General features: G+C 38.8%; 1 protein-coding gene across 1 annotated transcript; it reads right to left on the bottom strand.

Annotated features, from left to right (window-relative positions):
• Positions 1 to 3625: 3625 nt before the first annotated feature.
• LOC18437164 (uncharacterized) lies at positions 3626 to 8442 on the bottom strand. The gene is made up of 3 exons (XM_011626170.3): positions 7888 to 8442; positions 6595 to 6975; positions 3626 to 3974 (listed from the first exon to the last, which is right to left on the bottom strand). Exons 1-3 carry the CDS (start codon positions 8266 to 8268, stop codon positions 3765 to 3767), a joined length of 972 nt encoding a protein of 323 aa, XP_011624472.1. The 5' UTR covers positions 8269 to 8442; the 3' UTR covers positions 3626 to 3764.
• Between the last annotated feature and the right edge of the window lie 1657 nt (positions 8443 to 10099).

The following is a 10099-nucleotide window of genomic DNA, read 5'->3' as shown; positions in this document are numbered from 1 at the left end:
CTTGCTTTAGTAGCCATGTTTGAATTAGAGTTAGAATAGCTTGATGTGAAGACAACGTTTCTTCATGGTGATCTGGAGGAACAAATCTTTATGGAGCAACCTGAAGGCTTCAAGGTGCATGGAAAGGAAGATCAAGTTTGCTTGCTCAAGAGATCTCTTTATGGTCTTAAGCAATCTCATAGGCAGTGGTACAAGATCTTCGACTCTTTCATAGCACGGATTGGCTATTAAACAAGTAAGCATGATTGTTGTGTTTATTTTAAAGTTCTTGATGATAATTTCCTTATTTTCTTGATGCTTTATATTTATGACATACTCATCGCTGCCAATAATGCATATGACAAGTCCATGTTAAGTTCTGAGTTTGATATGAAGGATCTAAGGGCTGTTAATACAAACATTGGTATGGAGATTTATAGAGATAGAAGTGCAGGTAAACTCTAGGTAACTCAGAAAAGGTATGCTGAAAAGGTGATGAAGCGTTTCAACATGAAAAATGGCAAGTCAATTAGTATTACATTAGCAAGTCATTTCAAGTTATCTGAACGGCAGTGTCCCACTACGGATAAGGAGATAGAGTAGATGTCTCTGGTGCCCTATGTTAGCGTAGTCGGAAGCTTCATGTATGCTATAGTTTGTAGCAGGCTGGATTTATCTCATGATGTCAGTGTTGTTAGTCAATATATGAGTAATCCTGGCAGAGAGCATTGGAATGCAATCAAGTGGATTTTCAGATATCTGAGCGGGACGTCAGATCTCAAAATTATATTCAGTAAGAATAGAAGCTCTATATAACTGGTGGGATATGTCGATTCCGACTATACTGGTGATTTAGACAAGCGAATGTCTACTACAGGGTATGTATTCACACTAGTGGGTGGACCTAGTTCATGGAATTTAACTCACGATTGCCTTGTCTACAATAGAGGCATAGTACATGGCATCAGTTGAGGATGCAAAAGAGGCGATCTGGTCGACTTGTTTGGCTCGTAAGTTGGGGGTGGAGTAAGAAGGTAATGTGCTGCATTGTGATAATCAGAATGCCATAAATATTGCAAAGAATCAAATGTTTCATACAGGGATAAGACACATTGATGTGAGATATCACAAGATCAGGGAGCTTGTATCAGAAAGAATCATTCACCTGAAGAAAATTCATACGACTGACAACCCTACAAATATACTTACAAAGCCGGTCACTACGGAGAAGTTCAAGTTTTGCTTGGACTTGCTTAATATCATTCATTGTTGAGAGTGAGGGAAGCACCCCATGGCAGGTGGGGGTCCAGTCACATACTTTTATGGAGGTACGGGGATGAAGACATTTTCATGTTATCTTCAGGGTGGCTCGATATAATTCAAGTCAAGGTGGAAATTGTTGAGGATTGATGTCTTTTATTATGAGGAAATAGATCTGCCAAGGTGGAGTCAAAAGGATGACTCCGGAGGGCCGTTAAAAGCCCGAAGGGCCAAAGGGGAGTATTCTGATAATTCTAGAATTCGATATATATCTGTACATGGGGTATTTCAGTAATTTGTACCATCTATCTGGGATTCGATATATATTGTTACGATGGGGGGTTCTTTTAGGGTCAAGGGAAAACAAAAATCTCTTTGTAATCAGAGAGAACAGAGAGCCGTGAGGAAGAGATCTATTGTAACCCTATTCTCCATTGCTAGTAAATAATCTCTCATCACGTAAGCACGTTGCCGAACCACAAATATCTTTACGTTGTAGTTGATTGTCTCTTTTTTTTGTGCTTATTTCTTCTTTCTTGTTTTTGTCGATTGTTTTTCGTTTCTACAAAAATTGGTTAGAATTTTACTAATGTTTAGAGAGATATATTTCTTGTTACTCAAAACTATAATACTCATTTAAGAGTGGATTCTTCTTGTTGAGACCATGGACATAGCCTTTATTGGTGAACTATGTAAATCGTGTCTTCCAATAATGTAATTTTGGGTTTTGCTTTATTTCTCGCACAGCTCTTACGATCGTATTTATCTATTTTATATTTAGCCAATTATATAGACGATCTTTGGTGTGATCCTGACATTTAGGATTTCTAGTTCTGCATGTGAGGAGTTCCTGAGGAACTTACAGCAAGAAGCTATATATCATTCAAGTCAAGTTACATGAAATGCACATTTCCTTGGGTTATTACCCCTGCGCACTCAATTATCCCAAATAACATCAGACATAAAGGACGCATCGATCTAAAGCACTACACAAAAAGCGCATAATTGATCTCAAATACTACACGGAAAACGCTTCATTGATCTCAAATACTACACGAAAAACGCATCATTGAACTCAAACACTAGATGTAAGTCATGAAGGTCTCCATTTTAAATATTGACCGCCAATAATTGGTCATTCATAAAGGGTTACTGTATTTGGGATTGTATATACTACAAAACCATTTATATTTAGTACAAGGAGGTTATAATCATTTTAGCTATTACATGTGAAATTTAACATATTGAAGTATGTCACAATATTTGAGAAAATTTATTTTGGATTGTGTACCCAATCAATATCATATCTTCCACCACCAAATTTCACATCTAACAGTTAATAACGGTTGTGATATCCTTGTCTCAAAAGTAAATAGTTTTATTATATACACTTCATATTCTAAATCATACTTGGTCGGGATTTAAAAACTTGGCCCAATCAACTTAGACTCGGCCGAGTTCCTCAGATTTGGCACCTTATTGAGTACGGTTCTTGGGAGCAAATTCAGTTATATAAAAAAATTATAACAATTATATTTTACTAAATTAATATATAAATATTTCATATATAGTTTTGACGTTTTCGATAATGATTTGTGGATTTTTTTTATTATATTATTGTTTTATTTTTTATCTATTTTGAATTTTTGAATTGTTTCGCACCATGAATCAGCTTTTTTACAAATTTCAACTTTTTTGTATTTTTTATCTTTTTTGGACTCTTAATGTGTTTATAGTCTAGGAAAAGTATATAATAAGACAATTTACCTTTGATACATGGTGGTCACAATTAATTATGACCATTAGATATAAAATTGGTTAGTTGCATTTATTTCATTGACCAAGCTCAAAGTTTCAGAGAGATTTTTTCGAATTTTATGGCATACCCAAGCTATCAGATTTTACATCGAATGGTCATAAGTAATTGTGACCTCTATATACCAAAGGTAAATTGGTCTTATTGTATACAATCTGGTTTAGTTACTGTTTTTTAATTGTAACAAACTTTTAATATTTTTGAAGTCCTTTTGTGGGCTCAGACACTAGCCAAGCAAGTCCACTCGGACTCACCCCAATTACTCCGCTCGGGCAGGGCCTGAGTCCATGGCTTGAGCCAAGTAAATGAACCTCAGCTTGACCAAAGAATTAAAAAAATGTTACTATCTGTTGCAATTATCTAATCCAATGTCAAGTAATTTGGAGAGTCCAACTCGAAGTTGCCTATATCACTCAGAACCAGTACCGTGCTAGTTCTAAATGAACCCAACTCCGATTAACCGAGTCTAACGGAGTAGTTTTGGTTCAAGTCTTGATTGGCCTGACCCAAGACTCAACGATCTCACTCGGAATCGCCCCCTACCTGGTTCTATGTTTTCAAACACCCATGTATTTAAAAGCTTTTTTATTTATTACACAGGGCTTTCACATTATACACTTAAATATGCAATATACATACAAAGTCAGGTACCACAAATCAACCAGTCCATTATGCTTGTGCATAAAGAAAGTTCAAGCGTAGAGATAATTTAGGAGAATATGGCCTTGGTGGTATTCAGTTGGTGAAAGAAGGCTTTGCAAGCCTCATAAGTGGACCAGCATATAGCAGCAGCTGGTGCATGAAACAACATTCTTGGCCTCCAGCCCCTAATGAGCCCAGCTGCTCCCTCTTTCCTCACAATCACTTGGATCACATTCCCTATTGAACTGCTACTGTATCTATCACACCCACAAACCCCCTATTCCACAAATAAAGCAGAAATCAAACCAAGCATAAAAAATGAATTTATGATATGGATAAGAGAAGATCAGACAAAAAATATTGTGAAAAAATTATAAGGAATTTTCTATAAAGAAATCATTTATCTTTTGTACATGGAGGTCGCAATCATTCTCATTCATTAGATCTCCAATTGGATGGCTTGGGGTGAGTCACGAAGTCCGAGAATTTTTTCTTAGAACTTTGTATCTATTCAAGGACACTCTTACAACCACACATTTTGAAAATTAAGGGACAATGATGATTGTAACCTCCACATATAAAGATCAATGGTCTCTTTCTCGACAATCCCAAATTATAGGCTCATTTAATATATAAATGTTGTCGCCGAAATATCAGATGGAAAACACGAAAAATAGAAGAGTTAGATTTTTTATTGGATACTTATTTACTTTCTTAAATTAGGGTTGGTAATAAGCCTAGCCTGACCTGGGCCCCTATAGGGATGGCGGGTTTTAGATCGAATAAGGCCGGGCCTCATAGATTCTTCCAAAAAGAATAAAAAACTAAGACTAGATTCTTCCAAAAAGAATAAAAAACTAAGAGGAAACATTAAGTTGGGCTGGACATTGCCTTGGCTCAGGTTTGGCTTAAACCAGGCTGAAAGGGGCTTTGGCTCGGTCTAGGACATGTACAACTGGGCCTAATAAAAGAGTCGTAATCAGGTACTGATCCTGCCTATGTAGGGTCCCATGAGGAGTGGGCTAGAAACGGTCTTAATGTTTGGCTTTTTATGCACAAAGTGGCTGCTCTTAGGACTCGAACCCGAGCTCTAGTGCTGGCTACCCGAGCCTTTTACCGTCACACCAAGTGACAACCGCTTACAACTGGGCCTAATAGATTATCTAAAAAAGAATGAGAACTTAAGAGGAAACTTCAGGCTGGGCCGGACCTGACTCACGCCCAAACCTGCATGCCATATTTTGTGGTTCAGGGTCTAGTTTTTCAGGGCCGGGCAAGATCACCTGGCTCATAGCTAGTCCTATTTATACATGAAGTATTGGGTATAAGGTGCCCACCTTATACTTTACAAGTAGGATGCACCTCTAAATTTTGTCAGTAATCAGAAACCTTACGTAGTTTGAAAATCTATATTGAGCCTTAATTATGAGATTTAAAATTTTAAAAGTAATGAAGATCGAGTAGATGTATTAGTATGTGAAAATCTTGAAAATAGACGGTCCGGTCCATATAACTTGTTACAAGCCGCACTAGTTTTAGAACTTGATATTCTTTTATATATATATATATATATCAACATTGAGATGATAAATTGAAAGGTTTGCTAACTTCAATCACTCTTTTTTATTAGGTTTTTGAGGTGCACTTGGCTTCAATATTATAATGTTGCAACCTTATATAATTTTTTTTTTTTTTTTCCTTTTTATAATCTTACACAACTTGCTTTTGAAATGATATATAACAATATTATAGAAAGCCAATTTTGAAATTAAAATTCATATATTTCTACATGAACATGGACGAGTGTATACAAGATAGGAACAAAATTCTACCTAAAAATTTAAAAAGGTCCCGACCCGGTTGGTTTGGCACTTAAAAACTAGGGCGTGTAGGCCACAAAATGTGGCCCGAGGATTGGGCCACCATGGCCTAAGGTCGGGGCCTAGCCGGGTCAAGACAGGGCCGGCCTGATTCGGCCTATCCTAACCTAGTCCTTGTTTTTTTTCTTCTTTAAATTTATTTTGGCCCATTCCAACCCTGTTAGGACCGGGGCCAAGGCTAGGCTAGGGCCAAAGTTAGCCCAGCTTCTTGCCGGTCCTACAAACAAGTGAAGAGAGAGATACACGTACATATCTTCAGCACCACATTGAGACACGTGTAAGTAAGATAAGTAGATAAAAAAAGTAAGTGAGGCCCACCACTCGTGCAAAGATGCCTTTTGAGAACTAACGTCTAAAACACACCCATAACACAACACAACACAGCTGTGATAACAACCATACTACTTCACATCAAAGAATCTTCCCTGGCATGTTTGATTGGTGGAACTTTTTGGGAGTAGAAATTCATGTTTTTCTAAATCAAGCCCTCATGTTCTCGAGAGGCGTGTGGAAGCCGCACCGGCCTTCCACGCCGGCCTTGTTTGGTTTGTGAAAGACGTAGCTTTTAAACAAAGCGACGTCTTTCACTTTTTGGGGATGGAAGAGTGAGCTGTGGCGGCCCCTCTTCTTTTTTTTCAAACAATCCCTCTGTGAATTAGCAGAGAGAACGACGAGTTGCAAAACAGAGATGGCCCACGGACCACACGCCAGCCCAAGATTGAGAGAGAAAAAGAGTGTGACTAAGTAGAGTGATGTAATTGCTTGTTTAATCTGTATTTTGGGCCGAAAGATCTGTTAAGAAGATGTGTATACAGTTGTTTAATTTATATTTTGCACCTTATTATAGAAAATTATCTTATGAAACATGAAAAATGAAAAATCTCAGACCAAAACCAGGTTGGTTGGCAACTTAAGAAATCTATTGACTGAACTTGCAAATTACCTAAAAAAATGTCAATCGACTGAAATAGAAAGGGTGAATAGATGTAAGAGACAGAGGCCTGATAAAACACGCACCTGACACTGCAGTCGTGTCTTGACCACGTCGAGCGGTGTCGTTATGGCCCCCGCCAATGCGCCTGCTGCTGCTCCTGCTGTCATATGCACCGTTAACCCTTCTTCTTCTTCTCCAACCACCGCTCCCTTCACTGCCTCATACGCTGCAAAATGCACCGCCGTGAAAGGCGCGTTCATCACTACAGTGGTCCGATAGGATGCATAAAAACCCCTGAATCCTTCATCTCTCAAAACTCTTTTGATACACTCCCTTAACCCGCCCCCGCTCAGCTGTAGGCGCTGCTTAACCACGTCCATTGGTGTGGACACCGCCTCGCTCGCCACCGTAGCTGCCGCCCCGGCTGCAGCGTGTGACAACGTGTGTTCTGCGCCTAATGCTGCCTGGACCAAGGTTCAACGATCCGTTATATTGGATCAGTAATCAGCAGGGCCCATTTTTGTTATGTAAAGTTAAGGGCAGTTGTAACACATTGAAAACTGAAGAATTAGAGAAGGTTTGATTATTTTTCATATTACTATAAAGTTGTAAAATAATCTATAGAATGACAGAACAGATAGAGTGGGCGTTATATGCTTAATAATTAAATACTGTATGCACTGAAAATGATGCCCTTGTAACCGATTGAATGTGCAAGTCTCGATGTGCAATTCTCAATGGAACATGCAGCATAACAAGAATAACACCCGTTTTCCTTCAACTCTTAGTCCCTTTGTAACAGCTGCCACGCCCTTACATAACAGCCACTGCACCATGCGGAGAGCACGTTATGTATTCAGAACAAGGGGTTTTACTCACAGGTGCCGTTTGTATAGAACCGAGGCTTTAAACAATCAAAGTAAAGCACACTATTAAATAGTGTTGAGAGATGTCGTTTTAATATTTGAAATCTTTGTGATAGCCTTAAAATATATTTTCATCTTTAATTATACAATTTAACGTTTAAAAAATAGTGTAGATCGAGCAGATCTATAAAAACTTAAAAATCTTAAAAATTGATGGTTCAAAAATATATTACAAGATGTATTATTTTTATCACTTGAAATCTATTTCTTTCTCATGTCCATGTATCTGGATTTCAAGATGATCAATTTGAGGACATTTGGGTATCAAAATAATCCCTTCTAGTAAATTTTTGAGGTGGGCTCTAATTTTGTTATTTAGGGCCTCGGCTCTATATAAAGTTTTTTCTTTACTCAATGTGCCACTATAACTCCGTTTCAAGTTTCAACAGTTATTTTCACAGTCCTGTGAGTTTTATTTTATTTTTTTGAAAATGGTTATGTTAGCCTTGCCTTGCACCGCTCGTAGACGGCAAAGTAGATAGCGTGTGCGGGTCCGGCGCCGAGGCCAACCGCACCCACCCCACGCCACAGCACAAGTGCACCCTCCTGACGGACCGCAGACTGAAGTGCACGCGCCATGGTCGCTGCTCCTGTTCCCGCACTCACCACCTGCATGCGAGTCTTGAGGGTGTCCACAGGGAACATGGCAATGTGCTCAGCGATGCCCGCGACCGATCCAGCTATCATGAATTGCCAAAATTCAAGGCCATCATGGATGGAATCGATCGGGTTTGCTGCGAATTGGCCAGAATTGATTGAGCTTCCGGCAAGTTGTCCAGAATTCGACGGGACTCCTGCCAGTTGACCGGGATCCGGAAATGGGTTTGCCATGGCCAACTGTGGAGTGATGGAAGGATGAGGGACTAAATTTTTTAAGAGAGGTATCTCTTTCTTTGATGAATTGGGAAGGAGGTGTCCTTATGTAATACTTTATGTTTTGGAGGGGGTTATGGGGAAATCCCACTCAAATCAAAGGGGAGAGGGTACATATTATAGGAGCCTGGAGCATGGGTATGGTGGGAGTCGCTATTTATGAATAAGCATATTCTCTTTCAAAAAGAAAAGAGCATCTTCTTTTTATGTGAGTTTTGCTTTCTTGAATGTGAGGGCATTCAATATAGTAAAGAGAGACGACTTTAAAATATTGAAATTTTAAGGGAAGTATATTATTATCCTCATGATCATGGGGAATTTGTGTTTGAAAGTACAATTACTAGGGCAAAGGGCTGCATCTTGGCTAACCTATACACCAGCCCGTGGTCAAATGGGCTTTTGATCATATTACAATAACAAAAGGGGAATTTACACCGACTCATGTGTACTAATTAGGGCTGGGCCGGGCCAAGCCGGCCTTGGTTCCTATAGGGCCGGCCCAAGGCCAGACCGGCCCTGACCATCCCAAAGAGGCCTTGGCCCATGCCTAGCTCTAGTCCTACAAGGCTGGGCCGGGTGGAGCCTGGCACGATAAAAGGACAAATAAATTAAAAAAAAGTAAAGAAAAAAGAGGGTCGGGCGAGGCCGAACTAGGGTGGCACTTTTTGTGGCCCAGGCTGATGCAGGGAGAAAATAAAACCATAAAAAGAAAAAAAAAAAAGAAGAAAGATTCAGAAAATATACCTCTCTCAAAGGTTTGAGAGGAAATCCACCCCAAAATAATCTCAAGATCAAATCTCGTCACGAGACCAAATTTTATTAACTCATTCACTAATTTACAATGAAGAGAAATCTCCCTTAAATAAACTAGAAAATGATAAACACTTTCATATTTTATATCTCCTCCCTATTTTCTCTCTTTTAACCGATTTTCTTGTCCCGATCTCTTAACCTCACATACCAATAACAAATTGGAATTGGGTAGATAGGTCACCTTTTATCCAAAGCCTTTGCTGGAAACTTGCCCTTATTGTTGAAGAGATAAACCTCTTTTATTTAACATTATCCTATTTATACTTCTAAACCAACCACCCAATTGATCAATATCAAGTCAAACACAAAATATGCCCACTTAATTATCTCTGAGCACTTCATATTCTTGAGTTAAAAGATAAACTAAAAAAACTAATAAAAAAAAATTTTCTGCATTATTCTCTCAGGGTTGGGAGCATCTCATCCTCGAGCTTCAAGCCAATTACCATCTGCAGTGATGTAATCCCACCATGCACCTTGACACATCCTCTTCAATTTCTTCAAGACTAATGTAAGACTCTTTGCCAAAGACTGTATCCCAAGAGTAACTGTTGAATGTGAGACTAATGTAAGACTCTTTACCAAAGACTGTATGCTAAGAGTAACTGTTGAATGCGAGCTTGGGCTGCTTATTATTCTGAACTAGAAATGGGTCCAGCTCCAAAGAAGCACCATATTCAATTGATAAACACCCATGACCATGAAATTTTGGGAGATTGATTTTAATACTAAAATCTTGTGGTTGCTCTATAAAATGTGGATCTGGCCTATAAATTTCTTCCTTACGAATCTACAACTTGGGTTCATCATGGGATAACAGGTGCAAGATCAATGTGGTTGCAAGTACTTCTTCACGATGAAGACAATTCTCCAACCGTTGCAACCTCTGATCCAACCGTCGCATCATATGTTCTTCATGAATATCATATGTACTTCATGAATAATATGGTTCTCCAACCACTACAACCTCTAATTT

This window comes from Amborella trichopoda, chromosome 8, assembly GCF_054954075.1.
Source record: "Amborella trichopoda isolate Santa Cruz 75 chromosome 8, AtrichopodaSantaCruz75HAP2 v2.0, whole genome shotgun sequence".
NCBI classification, from domain to species: domain Eukaryota; kingdom Viridiplantae; phylum Streptophyta; class Magnoliopsida; order Amborellales; family Amborellaceae; genus Amborella; species Amborella trichopoda.
Note: the sequence above shows the minus strand (reverse complement) of the source record. Positions and strands in the feature narration are given on the sequence as shown.